The sequence below is a fragment of the Poecilia latipinna genome, unplaced genomic scaffold (genome assembly GCF_001443285.1).
Source record: "Poecilia latipinna isolate Pla-1442-1.1 unplaced genomic scaffold, P_latipinna-1.0 Scaffold374, whole genome shotgun sequence".
NCBI classification, from domain to species: Eukaryota; Metazoa; Chordata; class Actinopteri; order Cyprinodontiformes; family Poeciliidae; genus Poecilia; species Poecilia latipinna.
The window spans coordinates 54,084-75,310 of NW_015112990.1; the positions used below are offsets into that span (position 1 = coordinate 54,084).

At 40.4% G+C, this 21,227-nt stretch overlaps 1 protein-coding gene across 9 annotated transcripts in view; it reads left to right on the forward strand.

Annotated features, from left to right (window-relative positions):
• The window catches only part of slmapa (sarcolemma associated protein a), a 66,157-nt gene that overhangs the window by 42,860 nt on the left and 2,070 nt on the right, over window positions 1–21,227 (forward strand). For 3 of the 9 annotated variants that reach the window (XM_015036604.1, XM_015036608.1, XM_015036612.1), the window contains 14 exons: window positions 7,024–7,062; window positions 8,822–8,953; window positions 11,046–11,108; window positions 12,631–12,690; window positions 13,420–13,494; window positions 13,573–13,653; window positions 14,013–14,072; window positions 14,944–15,069; window positions 15,139–15,213; window positions 15,289–15,389; window positions 16,276–16,480; window positions 16,556–16,673; window positions 17,741–17,912; window positions 17,987–18,121. In XM_015036604.1, the coding sequence (XP_014892090.1) occupies window positions 7,024–7,062; window positions 8,822–8,953; window positions 11,046–11,108; window positions 12,631–12,690; window positions 13,420–13,494; window positions 13,573–13,653; window positions 14,013–14,072; window positions 14,944–15,069; window positions 15,139–15,213; window positions 15,289–15,389; window positions 16,276–16,480; window positions 16,556–16,673; window positions 17,741–17,912; window positions 17,987–18,121 (1,442 nt within the window). Of the gene's footprint in view, window positions 1–7,023; window positions 7,063–8,821; window positions 8,954–11,045; window positions 11,109–12,630; window positions 12,691–13,419; window positions 13,495–13,572; window positions 13,654–14,012; window positions 14,073–14,943; window positions 15,070–15,138; window positions 15,214–15,288; window positions 15,390–16,275; window positions 16,481–16,555; window positions 16,674–17,740; window positions 17,913–17,986; window positions 18,122–19,881; window positions 19,972–21,227 lie in introns of those variants that run through there. The other 6 variants (XM_015036605.1, XM_015036606.1, XM_015036607.1 and 3 more) reach the window with 6 other exon arrangements.

The window sequence follows — 21,227 nt, forward strand, 5'->3', positions numbered from 1 at the left end:
CTTTACCTCAGCAGGATCGCGCACGCCTCCTTTCACTCAAACTGGACACAGGCTGACCTGTATGGCTATTTACCAGTGTTGTGTTCAAGACCACCTAACCCGAGACCAAGACAAGACCAAGACCAGAGTGTATTGAGACCGAGACAAGACCAAGACTTTTGGGGTCCGAGACCAAGTCAAGACCAAGACCGAGGCAAGTCGAGGCCGAGTCAAGACCAAGACCAGCGGCCCGCGCTACATGACACAATAAAATGTAAAATATGATCAAAATTGCTTTTCAGAATAATCTGAAAGATCCATATTCCCATGAAGACACCTAGATATTAAATACTTAATACATTTTACCAATATTAAATATTCCATTTCTGTGCTAAAATTTGTGGTCTAGTGCCATCCCTAAAAACATAACGCCCTGGGCATTTGCCAATATTGCTCATATAAGAAGCCACCACTGTTGCACCATTAAACATAGCAATTGAGGCAATGCCCTGGTGGTAAATAACGCTCAACTATGAACACTGACCAAGGAGCAACAAGCAAGAAGTAACCAAGTACAAGGCGCTCACCATGACTGTTCACATCATCTCTCCCGCTACATGAAGCCAGGTAGTCTGACACCATGGCACACATTACAGCTGCCACTTTGAACAAAAACAATCATAGAGCAATGTGCATGCTCTGGCTGCTCTTTCGTTCTTGTGTTTTATTTATTTAATTAAAAAAATATCAATGTACATAATTACATAAAATAATGATAGCTACTGCAGTGTACGCAGAGCATTACAACAACAAAGAACGGCTCTCAGTGACACTCCAGTCCTATTTTCTAAGTAAAGAGCCGTTCAGAAGAATCATACTGTTCCTGAATGTCACATCTGTCATGATCTGTGTTTCCGTGTAGTTATTGTAAGGTTTTTATGTGTTCAGTTTCTGTCCTGTGAGTCTCTGTCTCTGCGTCTTCCCCTGTTGATTGATTCCAGCTGTGTCTCGTTCCTTGATCACCCTCCCAGTGTATTTAAATCCACCTGCTGTCTTTGTCTCTTGTCGGGTCCTTGTTGTATGTAGCTTGTTGTCAGTAGTTCTGAGTCGAACTGTATAGTCCTGAGGCTACTTTGCTCCATGTTCAATCTTTGTCAGTTGCTACCGGTATTTAGCTGTGTGCTTTTGTCTCTGCCGTGCTGCCTGATCTGGATTGTTTTTGAGCCACTTTCCTCATTAAATTCAGCATCATCTTCATCAGTACCTGGGTCTCTGCGTTCATTCTCACCACCGCAAACTACAAACTCATGACATCACTATATTGCAGACTTTTGGACACATTGTTCTCCCATATATGCGACAAGTCAGTCAACACCTCCGCACAATAATTAAGTGCAGTGAGTGAGAACTTTTTTTCATCACAAAGGCTTATGTGTTTCTGTACATCTAGCTTTGCTAGCATCACGTCAACGGAGCTTACCTTTCTTTAAGCTTCTTTTCTAAGTGACAAAAAAAGTTAGACATAGTCCCCCCGTCTGTGAAAGCGAAGCGCTGCTGAGTTATCTGTTGCCCTCGGATTTCTGATGATTTATGCAGCGCAGTTCTATTACTGACGATTACATAGACATCTTCTGCTGCTCAGAGGAAACCACTGTGCAAGTCTCAGAGCGCCGTGTACGAGTGAAAGATGGGGAGGGGAGGGAAGAGTAACAGAAACACTTAATTGCTTGGATTTTAATCGGTGCATTTTGCGTCCACTGAAAACAAAGATGTTAACAAATAAACTGGACAGTATGCTGTACGTTTAGTGATATTTTCACAGTTGCGGTCTTGACTGGTCTTGAAATAAAATGCCGAGACCTCAGCGCCCAAGACCGAGACCAAATGCGGTCGAGTCCGAGACAAGACTGAGACCATCACAAAATGGTCTCGAGACCGGTCTCGAGTACTCCAACACTGGCTGAGGGTGCACTGGGTTGCCATGTCGCTGACATCATGCAGTCTTCTCACTGTCTCCTTTATTAGATGCTTTAATAGCCAGTCTTTGTTGTGCAGATGCAGAGCAGTGCAAGTATGGCAAGAACCGTGTCGAGGCAGATGCCAAGCGGCTGCAGGCCAAAGAGGAGGAGCTTATGAAAAAGAAACAGGAGATCAGGAACCATCTGAACCAGTTGAAGAAGGAGAGGAGAGACCTGCGCACTGTTGTGGAGGGTGCTGCAGGTAGGACATCAGCCAAGAAGAAGCCTCATTTTAGCTGGATTTTCCAAAACTAGTAATTATTTTTCCCGGAAACTCCAGGCAAACGTTCACAGGCATCTCTGCTGGAGCGCTTGAAGAAGGTGGAAGACGAGTGCAAGCTGAAGGAGGAAGAGAGAGTGAATGTGGAGCTGGAGGCAACTGAGGTCAAGGAGAGTCTGAAGAAAGCCCTGAGTGGAGGAGTGACCCTGGGTCTCACTATTGAACCCAAAGCTGCCTCCTCAGACCTGCAGGTTGGAACTCCACCTCTGTTTCTTCACCGACGGTTGGCCGAGGTGGCAGCCTAATTTTCTGTTTTTCTCCCCTTAACAGTCTCCAGCCATGCTGCGGAAAACACAGGAGTCCTCTCCCTTCTCCAGCTGCGACACCAGCGACACAGAGTCCTGTACACTGCCAGTCAACAGCGCATCGTTACTGCGCCGGCAGCAAAGTAGCCAGAAGCCATCGACAGTCAGAGGACATGTGCTGAGGAAGGCCAAGGTCAGAGTTCACTCTGCTGACTCATGTGACTGCTCATCTTACTGTACCTTCAGCGGTAATTTGGGGAAATAGTTTTCCCTCAAACTATTTGGTTTGAGGAAAAATAATGGAATAAGCACCATAGAGTAACCTGAAGTACTTAAAATTCCCCACTTTACAGACCTGTCCATGACACCAGAAATGCTATTTGTAACAATGGGCCAAAAGAAATAATTAACCAAGCTAATTACGTCATGTTATTATTTATGTCTACTTTCACTTATATATAATGCACATGCACGCATACACGCATGTGCGCACACACATATATAGATTCAGACTATATAGACACATTGTCCACATAGACATAAAATAGAACAGACATGATACATAACACAAAAAGAGTTTCATATCAGTGTTTCCACAAAGATGACTGGTGTTGTAGTGCACAGACAGAAGGACGTGACAACATTACAAAAAAACTATTCTTGGAGCTGCACAAACAACACAAACTTATATATCAAATTTCTCAAGAGTGCCTGGAAAGTCCTGATGTGCGTTACAAAATGTCTCACTTGCACTACTGAACCTGGATTTCTTAAGCAGAATTCTCATGGAGTCATAAGCAACTTTAAACTTCTGCATGCTATTGCTTTTTGAAATTTCCACCACAAAGGGACTGTATACAGGGACATACAGTAAGCTTTGATTAAATTTACCTTTAATGCACATATGAACTTTGCCCACCAGAGCAAAGGAGTATATAATAATCCTCTTATATAATAATCCAGTATATAATGCTGGGTATATAATAAGTGATACTGTTGATATACATCATCATCATCACAAAGCTGGTCTATGACGTAATGATATTTGTTTTTTTGTACAAACATTTAACTTTTTCCCAGACAGACAAAAAATCTGCACACCTTGATCGGACTTTCCACTGGGCTTTAGAAAAAAACTGAATTAGAGAAATAACTAAATGCCCAAATTCAGAACAAAACAGTTTGACTTCAGACACCACATGATGTCCATTAGTACATTAATGATACCCAAGATAATAAAGCCCTCAAACATTTGAAGCAATTAAAAGCCGAAAACAGAGTTGGAATTTCCAAGCTTTTCAGTTTTCTCTGGACCTGCAGGTTGGATCTTCAATTGTACCTTTGCATCAGAGTTATTCTGCTGAATTCTACTTTTCAGCAGAATTCAGCCATGCCAAAAGCATGGCTGAACGTCGTATGGCTGCATACACTTTATGGGCCGAGTCATGAAGACGCCCGTCTTTGCCAACCTCTGCTAGGCGGAGCTCTTGCTCATCCACCATATTTTTCCACATGAAACTATAGGCAGCGTTACAAAATGTCAGACAGGCCTCGCAGAAGTGTCAACCATAGATCAGGCTTTTAACAAGAAACAATTAACATCAGTCGCCATCTATGTATTTAGTTTTTTTTCTTCACAGATTGATATCTGTGAAGGTCTATCCTATATAATCCTAGTAAATACAACTGAAGTTTTTGGTTTTAATTTGATTCAATGTGGAAATAGTACAAGGGTCATAAATACACTGATCAAGTAAAACTAACATGGGAGATTGATTATCTTGTAACAGGTCAGGACTGTATAAAAGTATAGAATCTGTTTTTTTTTTTTGTTCTTCACAGATACTTGACTGAAACTCAAACACATACAAAACAATGCTTCCAAATTGTTATAGAGTGTGCTTTTGTTTCACAGGAATGGGAGCAGAAGAGCGGCTCATAAACCACTGAAGTCTTCACATCGACCCTGCTTCCACTCCTTTCTGCTGCAGAAATTGTGTATATATTTATTTAAGACTGCTCATACAGACAGAGTGTGTGCCCAGTAAGACACAGGGATATCATTATCACCAGCTAAACCAAGAGGCAATGTTTTATATGCCATACATATCACTACACACAGCTTTTTGGCATGATTAGTGTGCCAAGTGATCCAATCAAAAGCAGCCACATTTCTTACTAAAAAAATTCTGATGCCGTTTTAAAGAAACAAAACTAGGTATTTATTTATATATTTTAAAGGAAATACTGACTTTCCCTTTTTTTATTTATGCTGATTATTTTTAAGGGGTTTTTTGTTGTTTTTTTTAGAATTTGTGACTCTTGACGAGCACATTTTTTGCATTCATGGAGCTGTGTCAATCAGGGTCACAACAGAAGAACACTTGAGGATAACAATGAAACTTCCTTACAGAGAAAAAACGAAGCTGAATAACCTCTTGCTGTTACAACACTAAAGATTGGAAGACCTGTGACTGGAGGTGCATTTCTGTTAGTTTTACAACACGGACGGGGCAAAAAATTTGGTAAAAAGCAGAATAGGATCTTGGGTTCACTTACTTTTTTTCAACAATTTCAAAACAACTCTGCCTCAATTTTGAGTAAACTTGAAAAAGCTAGCATGTCTAGAAAAGGCAGAAGTGGTGTGCAACGATGGAGAGATAGTTTTACAAGCACTTATCACAGCATTCAACAGTAGCTGCATTTCTATTATCCAGGAAATTGCACAAACTGTAATTATGAAAATAAATATACTTAATGGAAGCACGCAGAGTTTGAAAAAGCTCATGTTTTTCAATAGTTTTTGTTTTACGGTAAGATGGTTTTTTGGCTGTATTGAAATAGTTGTATCTTGCAGAACTGCAATGGAAAACTTTTGTTGTATTATATGAGTCAATTTATCAACAGCCTTATGTTGCCACTGGCAAAAACAACACCAAAATGACAGGAAGTAGTAGGAGGATCCATCCATCTATTTTCTGTACACTCTTGTCCCTTAGTGGGGTCGGGAGGTTAGTAGGAGGATGATAGTCTTTTTTTTTTTTTTTTTTTTTTGGAAAATTTTCCTGTTTTTTCCCCAGCTCCCCCCCAACAACCCACATTTCAAAAATTTTTGTGNCATAAAATAATGATAGCTACTGCAGTGTACCCAAAGCATTACAAGAACAAAGAACGGCTCCCAGTGACCCTCCAGTCCTATTTTCTAAGTAAAGAGCCGTTCAGAAGAATCGAACTGTTCCTGAATGCCACATCACTATATTGCACTTTTGGACACAGCGTTGTCCCATATCTGCGACAAGTCAGTCAACACCTCTGCACAATAATTAAGTGCAGTGAGTGAGAACTTTTTTTCATCACAAATACTTATGTGTCTCTGTACAGCTAGCTTTGCTAACATCACGTCAACGGAGCTTACCTTTCTTTGAGCTACTTTTCTAAGTGACGAAAATAGTTAGACGTTGTCTCCACCGTCTGTGAAAGCGAAGCGCTGCTGAGTTAGCTGTAGCCATAGGATTTTTTATGATTTATGCAGCGCTATTCTATTACTGGCAATTAGATGGATACCTTCTGCCGCTCAGAGGAAACCACTGCGCATGTCTTGGAGCTCTGCGTGCGAGTGAAAGGTGGGGAGGGGAGTAATAGAAACAGGTAATTGCTTGGATTTTAATCGGTGCGTTTTGCATCCACTGGAAACAAACATGTTAACAAATAAACTGGACAGTATGCTGTACGTTTAGTGATATTTTCACAGTTGCGGTCTTAACTGGTCTTGAAATAAAATGCCGAGTCCTCAGCGCCCGAGACAAGACCGAGACCAAATGTGGTCGAATCCGAGACGAGACTGAGACCATCAAAAAATGGTCTCGAGACCAAGACCGACCTTGAGTACTACAACACTGGCTGGGACTGCAGCAAAATTTGGTTCTGCAAAGCAATAACTCCATTTATTTATTTTACACATATATTTTTTTTTTGTCTATTTTATTTTATTTTTTTTTTATTATTTTTGTTTTATTTATTTTATATTTTTATGTGTTTTGGTTTTTATTTATTTTATATTTATTTTATATTTGTACCTATTTTAGTTTAATTTATAGTTTATTTTCTGTTTTTATTTATTTCATCATTTTATTTACATAGTTTAATAATTCATATATTTATTAAATTAATTTTCATCCTGGAAAATATTTTGCTTTTAGATCCCACTTGGTGTCAGGGTGTAACATTAAATATTTTGTGGTTTTATTATGAAAGAGGGGTGTGAATACTTATGTCAGACTCATTCGGTTGACTCTTACTGTGAATTAAAGCTGTAACTATAACGTTTGTTTTTAATCGAGTCTTTCATGTGAAATCTGACGCGTTTCTCTCCATAAAGGAACTAAATGCTCTGATGTCAAACATAAAGACATTCATTAAACTTTAAATCCACCAGCAGCAGCGCTGTGAGGTTCTGTTGCTCAACTCTTTTCTCTGCTGCTGCTGTTGTTGTTGTTTGCAGTGCGGTTAGAACAGCTGCAGGAGAAAAGCAACAGTATTGGTGAGTCTCCGTCTGGCTCTGGGGACAACGTGTCCTCTCTTCTTCACCGTCCGTCTGCTTCTCTTCTTCATCCTGCACTAATGATGCATGGCGGCTTCCTGCATGACTTGTTTTTCTTTTCTGTTGCTCTGTTCATCTGTCTGCTGTGGTGGAAATCTGGCTTTTCTTCAGTTTTCATTGTGTTCATTTGGGTTCAAGCTTCGTGCGTCCTCTGGTCTGTTGGGGGCTGACATGTTGAGTTGTTTCGACTTCAGGTTGTAAAACGTTGAATGTGTTCAGATGAAGCGTTTCTAGCAGTTTCAATTAAAAAAATATTATCTGATGTTAACTTCCTGGTTCTTAAGACAGAAAGGTTAGCTCCTCACAGTGCTCCAATTAAACATTTGCTTCATTTTTGTTCATTTTTAACTTTTTTAAAATCCTAAAACAAATTTTAATATCAGACAGTAATATTTCGTTATTTTAAAAAGCTGTTTTCAAATGATTTTCATCATTAAAGGAAACAAATATCTCCAAACCTGCCTGGCTCCGGGAGATGAAATGATAAATTAACTCAACCGCAAAGTTTGAAAAATAGGAAAGAAAACATCGCCATATTTTGGTAAACCCTTCATATACATCCTCATAAAGTGCATTTAATTAACGGCACATTTTTGAATGGTTCCAAAATAACCTTCCACTGGGTGTCCAAAGTGCGGTCCCGGGGCCATTTGCAGCCCTTGGACTGATTCCAGTCCGGCCGCTGGATCACATTTCCACAAAACTGGTTTATCAGCCCAGATGGCTGATCTGGATTATATTTTTATTTAGTTATGAAAACTAGTGCAAATGTAAGTTACACCACCAACTATTATTCTTCTGTTGAGAAAATGCTTTTGAAACAAGAATCAATGTTTTTGTTGCTGAAAATACACAAAAGATATCAAGTCAAAGTTAATAGAAAACTGCCAAGCTTAAGAGTTTCAGGCATTTTTTCCAGTTTTTCTTGTCTTTAAGACAGAAAACAAGAGAGATCCTTTTTGTTCCAGATCTGTCAAGATTTATTGATCCCTTTTCTACAGAAATCTGACTTTGTGAAAAAACAGCAGAAATAGTTTGTTTATATAGATTATTATTGTCCAGCAAAAAGTGTTTGCAAAAAGGCAAAAAAACCTTTTTTTTTTTTTTTTGCCTTTTTGCAAACACTTTTTGCATAGATGTAAAAGTTGCCAGGCTTTCGTCATTAATTCAGTTAATAATCTGAGAATCCCTCTCCTAAGAGATTAAATTTAGTTTTCCTTTAAAAGGTCTGAGATTAGAGGATTTGAGGAAGTTTGTTGTGCAGCAGCCGGTGCTGTAATCCTCGTGGATCACGACAGGAGGCTGTGAATCTGATTTGTGATGATGCAAGTAACTGCTGGGTGTTTTGTTTCTGAGGCAGCTTGTCTCAGGGGGCATGTTGGCACTCTGTCAGATCCAAACTGAGCTTCTTGGATAATCTGGGTTGTTGGTTTTTCCCTACGGTTTCCAAACTGTCCACGGCTTTGTTTTTCCTTCCTGTGGGTTAAAAGAAGCTTTCGGTCACTGATTGACTTCTGGTGATTGAATGACGACACTGTCCTGTGAGCCCTGCAGGCGACTTGCCTCACTGCACACTTTGCACACAGTAGCCACTCTGCTGAAGGAGCCTGCCCTGATTTTTAAACTGTTCTCTGTGCATGTGTGTGGCTGGTAAACCTTGGACAAAACGGTCTATATATCTGATCTGGTCACATGACAGATGTCTGCCCCGGATCGGTAGAGGAGCCTGTGGAAGTCAAACAGAGCCTGCAGACCTCTGCGAAACGGGACGAAGATGAGGCGGAAACAGACACCGATGATGGTGCAGTTGGTGAAGATGGAGAGAACGATGGTAGATTAATTATCATAATAACAAAACGTCTGTTTTGATTGAGACTTTAACAGCTCTCAGAAGTAAAACATAAACGAATAAGCCAATATGGTGACCAATGTCTGATTGATACACCTATAATTACTTTACTTGTAGCATTACAGCTTTACTTGTAGCATAAAATGAATTCACCACTTCATTCGTTTCTTCTGCCTTTTGTTTGTTTCTTCCACTTCTGCCTTCTGTTCTCAATCGCTTGAAACTATTAACATTCTCACAACCGAATATTTAGTTTCTGTTTAAAACACACGCACACAGTGACTTGTGAAAGTATTCACAACCTCTTGAACTACAAACCTCAGAGGGTTTTATTGTGATTTTAGGTGATAAAACGACTCAAAAGTAGCACAAAAGCTCAACATGGTTTAATGTTCAGACCCTCTTTACTTTGCTCTGCAGAGTCTGACCCTCCTGCTTCCTAAGCATTGTAGTCGGTGTCACAGTCGTCCTGCAGAAAGGAGACCCGTTCCTCTACTTGTTCACATTGCAAATTAATCAGAAATGCAAAGCCAAAAAGCGCCATCGATAAACGCTGTCTCACTCGTCCAGCTCCTGACTTGCCACCGGCGCTGTGCGTCTGAGGAGACGGGTTTAAACCCAAATCAGAGGCTGATGGATGTAAAGATGTACTGTGGTTAGCAACAAAATTCAACTGCACCAGACATCATTCAACCCTAAAAGGGCAGCGCTGAGACAGTTTGGGCAAAAATATCACAGAATTAAACAGATTTGCATCAAAATGTCAGAATTGCCTCAGAAACACAAAGATGACACCTTTACAAGCCAGGGCAGACAATTTACTTGCAAAAAATAAATGTAGATGTTTTGTTAAAAAACGACTAACATTAACCAAAACCGATGAATAAGCCAATATATCAGGCATCTCTGGTGGGAATAAAGCCAGTAGAAATCCATTTTATCACCAGAAGAACTTTCTCTGCATCCAAATTTAAATTTCTAGCCAACAAACAAAACTCTAAAATTGCTAATGACCCTGAATACTTCATCCACTCTTTGAAACATGACGGTGGCAGCAGCATCCTGTGGGGATGTTTTTTTTGTATGTGTGCAAGTAAAACTTTATTCTCCTGTAACGTCAGTAACATTGTGCTTTTCTTAAAGGAATCAAATTATTTGTTTATTTAGATCTTCTAATGTATTTCTAATGTATAAAAAAGGCTTAGGTGGTTAAATATAAAATCTGCAGACGTGCCAATCTTTTTATCCAATTAATCATCAGAATAATAGGTTACTTTAAGAATCGTTAGCTCCAGCTGAGACCAGGAGGTAAATGCAGGTAGAGGCTGCAAAAAGCTCTCGGTTAAAATCCCAACAGAATTCACTGAGATTTGTGGTGGAAAAGTTTCGGAGGTGTGAAAACTTTTACAAGCTTTGGATTGAGCCTGTTTGTCTTGTAAAACTCCAGCCTCAACGTTTGCTACCTTAAATCTTCTGTTTTTCATATTTGAATAGTGATTTGGACATAAAAAAGCTCCATAGTCGGATTCTCCCATAATGCCTCAGGGTAGCTGTGTTGGATCTGTTAGCTTTGTGGTCATGATGTCGGACCCGGTTGTTCCTTGTTTGCATCCTGATGAGGTCACAGTTGGGAAAAGACGGTTTTACTTCAGCTCTTTCTGGCTTTGATTTCTGTCCTGTCTGGCGGTCGTCTTTCTGTCTTTTGTTTTGTTGTCTGTCAGCTTTATGCGTCAGCTCTGCCATACTTTAACCGCTTGAATCTTTGTTTTTTCTTTCTGTCGCTGAGTCCTCTCTGCGACTCTTCCTAATCAGTGTAGCGTTGGGTTTTAGGAACCCATTCAGCTCTACAGCTGCTTTTGATTCTGCTCATTTAAACTAGAAAATCAAATTTTACGATGAGGCATAACCAGAGCAAGATGGCGGGATTTGTATTCTGACTTTCCCACGCTGATGACAGCAATCAGTTCTCCTCCAGATGAAATATTTGTGTTTCTGGGTGTGATGAGCAGAATCAAAACTCTGAGACCAAAGTGGAAGTGGTCGAAGTTAAGTCGGTTCTTCTTGTTTCCGTCAGACAACTGTCATGTCAACAGTGGAGAAGACTCGACTAGAATCCCACAGTTGATTGAGTGTCCGCGTGAGTACCACCATGCTTTCCTGCTGTCCTCATCCATGTCCACGCTGCTGCCCCCTGCAGGCCTGTCAGGAAATTACATTAACAAGCTGGGGGGGAAAAATCTTTGTCCACCAAAGTCAGGAGTTAGTCAGTGAAAACATTAGAACATGCGACCTAAACTATATATCTCAATTTCTTTATTCTCTGACTTCAACCAATAGTTTGAAGTTCATTTTTAGCAAAGAAACGCATCTTTGTTCCATTTTATCTTTGGCTGCTGTTCTGTTCTTGCCACTGTATTAGGCACACCTTGTTGCCATGACAACTGTCTTAACCCTTCATTGCATAGAATGTAGAATAAATTTTTGATTAATCGTGATTAATTGATTATTGAAATAATCAACTAATTTAGTAATTGATTAATCATTAACTGGAGGATGCAGACTCAAAAAAAAGATAATTTGTGGAAAGATCAACACAGTCAATCAACACAGAGAGGATTGATCTGAAACTGTACAAAAAATATAAACCCTTTGCATTCAAGTTAAAAAGAAAAACCTCTGTCTGTAGATCTGTTCTACCCAGAACTCCTCCAGCGGCAGTTTTGGCTTCACCAGGTTCAGTTTCTGTAAGGAAATTGAAATGAGTGAATTTGTATTAATAGTTGCAATCGCCACTTCCTGTAGGGAATTTTTACTTGCCATTAGCAGTTGGGTGTATCCCAAAAGGAAACTAAATGTTGTCATAATCAGTTAAGTATCTTCAGAGAGTCGTTGTGGATGGTGAAGCTGTGGGCAGGAAGAATCTCCAGTAGCAGTCAGGCTTGCAACTTGTCTGAAAAGGCCTCTGACTGAAGACTGCTGCTGTATGACAGTCTCATGACGTCGTGACATGCTAACGGCTCCATTTCCAGGCGGCAGCGACGATATTTCACAAAGACGTTTTCCTGGATGACACCATCAGCTCTGCTAATCCACCTCATTTGTTTTTACCGCTCCTGTTGAAATCTCTGAATGGTTTGAAATCTGGGCAGAGAGACGTTGGAGTCGGGGACATCGGAAGTTGTTGATGATCCAGAAAACGTTTGTGGAGTTTTAGCTTCAGTTTTTCTGTTTGTTTTTGATGCGAAGTGATGGAGCTAATCATCGCTAACGCAAGAAAACAACAACTACAGATCGGCAGTGACTCGTGAGCCAATCGGTTTGCTCCTCAGTAAAATGATGTCGGCGTCTGACCTCTCTGAGCGATAACATAAACACAGTGGGAGGTGTTGCCATAGAAACCAAGCCAACAATTGTTTCTGCTGAAAGCGGTTAGCTTGACTGTACATCTTTGCTCCTTCAGGATCTAACTGCCTCACTTCCTGATCAAACCTTTGAGGTTTTCACCCCGATGAATTCAGAGTTAATTCCTCTACTAATGAACTACTGATGCTGCAATTTGATACAATTTCTGCATGAAGATAAAATAATACTTCTAATTCTTTGTATATTTTTAGTCTTGTCGACAGACTTGTTTTATTTCTGTTCTGTTTTTTCTGCAGCCGTCAAGCAGCTGAAGGAGAACGTCTGCTCTTCGATTCACAAACTGGCCAACTTTGATGGTAGGAGTCAACCTGCTTCGTTAGAAATAAGGCTGAAATGGCCTTTTTATGTTTTTTTTTTAAAGAAATATTGTAGGATCTAACATACCAAATGTTTTATATAATAAACTTCAATTTAGCCATACTTTAAACAAAGGCGTGGTCTTAAAACAAAGGTTTTATTTTACTGTTCCACCATGCAACATGAATGCCAGAGAAAAGACAAATTTTGCTAAATTGTCACAGAAATTATTGTGATAAAGAAGAAAATTATTTTGATACCATTTCCATCTCATATAAAGATATTGGCATGATGATGCAAGTTCTCCCTTTAAGACGATAAAACTTTAATTTTGCAAGGAACACGCCACACTTTTAAGTATCCAAAATAACAACCAAATGCAATGAATAAAAATGAAATAAGAGCCACACACAGCTGAAACCGTAATCAAAAATGAACAATGATGTTTCTGTAAGCAAAATTACCCTTCAAAAAATATTAGAATGGATCAAAATGGAAAATATTAAACTCATTTTAATTTATCATGTGATTAATTGCTCAAGCTTACAAAAGACTATTATTTTAATCTGGTGTAAATGTAACAAATTCTAGACTTTTTAAAAGAGCCCAGAGTAATTATTTTATTATAAAGTGATATTATTGTACAAATTCATGTATTGGTTCTGATTCAAGATGAAACGAAGACGCTAACTGTAAATGAGCATTTTCCTGTTCCTGGGTGTTTGCAGAAGTGATGGACGCCCACCTGCAGAACAACCAGGCGCCAGAAGACGACCTGCTGGCCAGCCCCGACCGCCTCAAAGGTGAAGCTCTCTGACACGACGCACCTTTAACGACGTCACCTGAGCGCGCTCAGTCTGCTCACGTTCTGCTCCCAACAGGCAACCAGATGGATGCCAAAGAGTCCGACATGTCCGACACGCTCAGTCCCAGCAAAGACCGGAGCAGCGACGACACGTCAGGTCAGCAGAGATCAGGAAGAGGAGTTTCATTTTTAAAGAGGCAGAATTATGTCACATTGACTTTTGTTTTGTAGCTCTCCATCATGTTATAATGCGATTCCCTCATCAAAAACAAACCCGGAGTGTTGCCTTGATTCTTTCATGCATGTTTGAGAAATCCTTTAGTCTCCATGGCAACCATTCAGCTGAGCAGAACGCCCGGTTGGACCTAGCTCCGCCTCCGAGGTGCAGCTCCTCCTCTAAGCTGCGGTTTCCAAGCTTCTGCCTCTCTGAGCAACTCTGAGCTTTTAATGTGAATCGTTTTGATTCCACCTCATAAGTGTTTTTATTTAGCTTCATGTCCTGTTTGCTGGTTTCAGACGGCAACATGAACGACCAGGAGCTGAACGAACCCCAGAACAGAGTCGCTCTCCTCAAAGGTAACGCTTGGAGGTTTGGGGCAGAAAAGAAAACAGTTTTCAGACTTTATTCAGTTTTCTAAATAATACAAATAAAACGAAAATAGTGATTTATTTACCGTTTTTCACCTAAATGTACCTTTTGATTTTCCACATCAAAAAATGACTCATCCTGATTTTTTTTTTTTTTTTTGAGTTATGGATGATGATTTTAAAAAACTTATAAGCTGTTTGGCTGCCTTTTAGGCCTCCTGGATCAGCTTTAACTCCAGCTGTGGTTCTAGTTTACGCAGAACTGACAGATTTGTAAAGTACTTGATTTCTGTATGAAGTCCCTGAAAGTCTTTGAGATCAAACACAGTTTAGTAATAAACTAAACTGCCTCACCTCCCACTTACATACACCTAATAAATAAGGATGCATCTTTTTCCTCGTTGTGGAGTTAAAATAAAGAAATTCAGACATAATTTCTTGCTATATTTTAGTTAACCTTGTGCCTAGAAGACTGTCACACGACATTATTAATAACGATAATAAATTATGTTTTCTGTAGTTTGTTTGAATTGTTTTCATCTCCAACGTAGTTCTGGAAAAGTTTTTACTTTGAAATTGCTTGAAAAGTGCCTGAAGGAAAAGTGAACATAACCTTGTAGTTTAGTCAACTGATTTGCAGAAATGTTTTAGATTTCCGGCTGTCTGCAGAGCCAAACGGACCCGGCTAGCGGCTGGCGGTTTAAACTTAAATGTCCAGAGAGTGGTGGAAGATTTGAGTCTGAAAATGTTTTAATGGAAATGTTGCTTTTTACATGTCTGTTATTGTGCTTTAGTGATTAATTGTGATTAATTGATTAAACTGTTAGTTGCGTTGCTTTGAACGGTTTTGTGTTTTTAGCGGAGTTGAACCGAGCCGGTCTGGACGTTGGAGACACGGAGAACGTCATCAGCTACCTCCACAGGGAACTTCTGGAAGCCCAGGACCTGGCCAACACCGGGAAGCAGAAATGTCTGGAACTACAAGGTAGATTCCCTCTGACTGGTCAGACGGACGTCTCCTGGCTCTTCGTGCTTTAATGTCGAGTGTCTGCAGCTCTGCTGGAGGAGGAGAGGAGGAGTAACTCCAAGCTGACCGAGGAGTCGACCAAACAGATCCAGTACCTGCAGAGTGAGTACGCGCATTAGGAGAACATGCGGCGGACGGGTCTGGGTCTAACCTGTCCCCTGGCTCTGTGTGGTGCAGCTCAGCTCGGGAAGCTGCAGGCCGACATGGAGGCCCTGAGGGAGCAGAGGGAGAGCACCATCTGCAGCACCAGGGAGGATCTGTACTCCGCCCAGGAGGAGGTACCGCTGCACCGCCTGAAAACTAAAAGTTCACACAACACAAAACTTTCAAAATGTGTCTATCTCTGCATGGCTTCCTGTCATCTAACATTATTTTTGTCAAAAATTTGTCTTCCAAAGTAATCTCCGACATTCCGAATTAATTTTTTTATCTCTCACAGGACCTTATTGTCATGTAAAACTTTGAGAACGTCTTCATTGCGTTCTGTGACTCGAAGCGGTTGCAGCTACCGCTAACTAGCTGCTAATAAGCCCATGCTAGCTATAACTCTGACAGATCCTCAGTAGAGCAGGTGTTTAAATTAGCTAATCAACCACCACACTGCTAGATTAGCTAATAGCAGCAGTAGCTAATCTACCACAGCGATCACTTATTAATAATCGCAAAATAAACATTAGGCCTAAATACATAAAACTGTAATGGACTGAATTTTCTGTTTTTGTGTGAGAAATGTTTGAGTGTTTTTTGGGGGTTGATTCCTGATATACTGTATATAGCAGCATTGTTTCAGTTGCTATGGCGACAAGTCTTTTGTAGCATAGCCGATACAGAGTGGGAAAAAAAACAAATTATTTGGAGTTGATCTTTAACTGCACTCAGTTAATGCCAACATGTCCGGGTTTCATTTAGCTAACGGAGTTGTTCTGCCGCTGCAGCGCCGCTACGAACGGCATGCAAAAGAGTCGTCCTTTTATCCTCCACCGTTGTGCACATGTGCAAAATTTTTAACAATAGTCTATAATGGGCTAGGTGTAAATTTATCGCCGGTTGGTCAGACGACGTTGGATTCAGGTCTTAAATTTCATCCAGGAAGGTCTAAACAGTCTTGAATTTGCCTTGGTGGATCTTGGTAGATCCACTCACCCTGGTTCTGTTTCGGCTCAGATTATCGTCCTACGACACACCATGGAAACGGCCACAGCCGAGCGTGAGCGCGAGATCGCCGCCCTGCAGGCGGACCTGGGCGGCGTGCGCACGGAGCTGGAGCACTGGAGGAGCACTGCGGCCAAGTACGAGGAGGAGATCAGCCGGCTGCAGGAGGCCTTTGCTCAGCAGCAGCAGCAGCAGAACACGGCCAGCCAGCTGCAAGGTGGCGCCTGCGTCCGCGTCGACATCCGGCTGCGCCGCGGAAAGCTTCACGGCTGTTCTCTGCTCTCTCTTCCAGAGGAGTGTGCAGCTTTGCAGCAGCGCTGTGCATCTCTGCAGCAGGACTGTGACGGTCTGAGAGCTGAGCGGAGAGACCTGACGGACAAACTGCAGCACCTGGAGGCGGAGCTCAGCAGGTACCAACACAAAGTCCAGTCAACGTCTGTAGAAAGAGCTGCGCTCTTATTAAAGCACAAAATGATGAAATAAAACAATGATTCAGTCGTGACTTTTTGAAATTTGGCCTTTTTATTTCATATGCAAAAAATAAAGAGCTGATGTTTCTGAATAATAATATGAGGATAGTTGAGGGAAAAAATCCCATCTCACATTGTGTCCCTCACTAAAAAACACTAAATATCACCAAGAATCTTTAGTTTCTAGCGCAGTACTTTAGTACATTTGATGTGGGACAAAACTAACTCTGAAGTGACTTTTCAGCAGGATAGGAGCTTTTTTTAAATCAGTAATTCCTTAATATTGATGAAAAAATACTAGTTCCACTTGCAGATTATTTCACTTGTATGAAAAATGTTTTTATAGGTGAAATAATCTGCCCTTAAGGCTAGAACTTTTTTAAGGAATTATTGATGCTAAACAAGCTCTTAAATCTTGCTGAGAAGTTACTTGTAACTTAGTTTTGTCTTATTTTCCATATCTTAAGATCTTTGCACCAGAAACTAAACCAAAAACACTTGGTAAGATTTTGTGTTTTTGCAGTGTGGGGTTCTAAATTACCTCTGCACAATACGTCCAATATGCAATAATTTCACTGAACTCCGATCCAGAACCGCAAAGCATTCTGGGAGATGCAGGCAGAGGAAAGGCTTTAGCCATACAACCTCTCACGGCCAGGTAAGCTAGGTCGGTGCCATCAACTCTCACTTAACCTTTGGTTACCTAGCAACTCACTCACTCTTTGGTTACCTGGCAACAGCATGTTGAGTAACTGGTGCAGCAGCAGTTTAAGGTTTTCCCTCATAACTGCTTAAAAAACAACTTAGTGGAGTGAAAACTGTTGATCAAACAGGAAAGGTCACAACTCCAGTTTGGCAGGGTTGAACACCAAAAGCTGATCAATAGTTATTGATATCAACTGATATGAAATGCTTACAGCCTTTTAATGTCTGGTTCTGATGGTGGGTTACCGGGTCTCTTGTGTTCCTGTTCTGGACCTGAATGTGCCGTTTCGTGTCGTTTCCAGCACCAGGGAGCAGAGTCTGGTCCTCAGCAACAGTCTGGAGTCTCTGGAGAAGCGGAAAGAGGTTCTGCAGGACAAACTGGGTTCTCTGGAGAACCAGCACCTGGAAGACGCCAGCAGGCTGAAGACGCAGCTGGACCAGGCCCAGGCCCGAACACACACCCTGCAGAAAGAGGTTCGCCACCGATCCGCCGTTCGCCACGGCGGTTTGCAGACAGGAAGTGACGCAGGTCTGCTCTCTCTCTCCAGTATGAAGACACTCAGTCTCAGCTGTTTGACCTGCGGCGGCGCTACGAGAAGACGGAGCAGGAGAAGCTGAACATCCACCAGGAGCTGGAGCAGTGCCGCAGCAGCCTGAAGCTGCTGCAGGACAAGACCAGCTCTGTGAGTCCAAACAGAAATAAAATCAGCCGTTCGGTTGCAGGATTTTCACTCCCAGCTCAGATCGATACAAATAAATATTCTCACGTAAGAGTAGAACCACTTCAACATGTTTACTCAAGTAAAAGTAAAACGTAGCCGTCCCAGAAATTACTCAGGTAAGAGTAGAAAAGTATTTGGTAAAAAATTTACTCGAGTGCTGATCAAATTATCAATCATTTAATTTTTTTAAATTACATCAACAGACCAAAATATAAAATTAAGTGGAGATTTTAGTATTTTAAGGATGAAAATGACAAAAATTCATATAAGTAACAAAATCAGGCAAAAAAAAAAAAAAGTTTCCAAATCAGATTTTTTTCAATGTAAAAATATGAAACTAACAAAACCTGCAGGTCTGTGTCTGTCCGGTGGATTTATGGTTAAAATATGCTTCTCATTCAGTGGGTAGAAAATCCAGAAATTTTACTCAAGAGTAGAAATACTTTAATAAAATTACTCAAGTAAAAAGTACAGCGTAGTAGAAATACTCCTAAATGTAATTTTATTTTTCAAAACAATTACTCGGGTAAGTGTGACTAGTTACTACCCAACTGTCAGGAAATGTTTAAAACTTTGTTTAGCTGCTTATTTTCATCAAGAATAAATAAAATCCATCCTCCCTCTTTCAGCTCACCACTTTGTTTTGTTGTTTTTATTTTCCGGAGCTGATTTATGAGCAACATGTTGAATTGTTTTTATGATCTAAAGTTCATTCAGTGAGGCGGAGCAGCTTCTTCTTCTCCTCCTGTTCCTCTTCCTCCTTTCCAGCTGATTATCGTCTCGCTGTCTTTATGCAACACTGAGCTCTAAAGTAGGGTTGCCAAAGAAACTAAACTATAAAAATTATTTAATCAATGATATATTTGGGGACTTATCGTATCGTTTATCGTGATACATTTCATGTCATAAGAATTTAGATTTTTCGTTTTGACAATAAATTCCTATAGATTGTAGTTTTACTTGTTCAATGAAAGCATCAATAAATACTGATCAATAAATTTGGAAATACAGTTACCTTGTGTGATTTAAATCGCACTTTATAAATAGGAATGTTTATTTGTGTTTTGGGGGCTTTAATTGCTGTGACACACAGTTACCTTAAATGTAATAAATAGTTTTTATCACAGTACTACTGCAAAATGCCATGATAAAACTGGTAAATGTACAACATAAGGCAACGTAACAAACCGTTTTAGCTCGGGTTTAGTATGCAGCTCTTTGTTTTGAGAAACAGGAAAGTGACATTTCAGATGTTAGGTTTACATAAATGACGGCTGAATTCTGACTAGTCTTGCATGAATAAGGAAGTTAAACTGTCATATCATTATTAATTGAATTGTTTAAAAATGGCCAGTGTACCTTAGTATGCAGAAAGGTTTCTTCTTCTGCTGAGGATGAAAAACATTTTTAATAAATTCAACTCCTTAACAGACACTGGAAATGCCTGAAGTCAAATAATGTGGCCAGAATTAGATTAAATTTAAGTTCTTTCAGCAGAATTAAATAAAACGAGAGCCAGTTTGTTTATATTTGTTCATGTCGGCTGATTTCCTCTGGTGTTTCGGATCGTAAACAGCAGCTCTGTAGGATGAACCGACTCTCCTCCACCCTCCCTCCTCTGTTGCCCCTCCTGCCCCGCTGCAGCTGCTCCATCCTCCATGTTGTTTTGTTTGGTTGATTTGCTGGCTGATTTCTTCTTATCCCTCCCTTCCTCCCTCTAGCCATCCATATTGCAGCCTGTCCAAGCCATATTCATGGGCCTTGTCCTGGCTCTGCTGTACTGGTGTTTCGGCCAGTTGTGGTAGAAAGGTACACACCGACATGACATGAGTCTGTCCCGCTGCCTCCATCTGTCCATCTGTCTGTCTGTGACCTCTGGAAGGAAAGTCTGCTGAGGTGAAGTTATTGTTCTGATCTGGGATCAGTTCAGGCTCACAGGTCAATCCGATCGCAACATTTCAATGATCAGATGTTTATCATCACTTTTTCCTCCACAAAGCATCGTATGGAAGAGGATTAGGGCCACCAAAAAAAAAAAAAAAAAAAAAACTGACTTCTTTCCCCCAATAAATATTTTTATTTTTATTTTATACTTTTGCAGAACCACGACTGCCAATTTATATTTTAGGCTTATAAACTTGGGCATAGTGATTAATCACAGTGTGATTAATCTGATGAAATGCTTTAATCTATTTACTGCACTACATTATTTGAATTTACTTTGTGTTTATTTCAGATTTAATGGACAGAGACAAAGAGAAAGTTGCTTGGCAGAAACAAGTCAACAGTTCATTTCAGCTCCTTCACCTGCAGAAAGAGAGAAAAGTCTAAGCAAATCCGAGAAAGCATGATAACAAACGTGCATATATAACAACAATTATTGTTTCACTGAAAATTACATGGTGCCTATTAATACAACAAATAAACATTGGTCGTTTATCGGACCGATGCGATAATTTATCGATGTATCGTGCGTAAACTAGCCTAGCAAACACGTATACTTCAGGGTCACTGAGTCGGCTGGGAAAATCGAACCCTGAGCAGAGATCAGCAGGACTTTGACTTCACCTCCTGAACTTCCTGTGAGGACTGACTGTCCTCTTCTTCATCTTCATCATGTGTGAGCAGCTCTGACCGCATGGCCGTCATTCACACTAAGATCCTCCAGGGGGCAGCAGACTCCCAGCACACATGGACCGCTTATTTAAAGGGATACCGCACTGTAAAAGCTACTTTAACCTCAATAAAATGACTAAAATTAAGGCACATTTTACATAATATAAACTGTCTGAGTATGTAACACTTTTCAAAATAAAAGTCTGAGTTAGAAATGATTTCATTGTGGAATCTTCTCAGATTTTAGTGAATTTAATCATGAAACGTTGCTAAAGGAAACATCCTTCACATTAAGACTGAACTGTTTTTTTATTGTATTGATGATAATCTGGTTATTAATGGTCCAGTCAAAGTCCAGACACGATGAGGCCAAACTCCTGGTATCTCTTTAAATTACTAACAGCTCCTCGTTCACCACGGCTCTCTCCTTCATCCTGTTGTTATTTTCTGC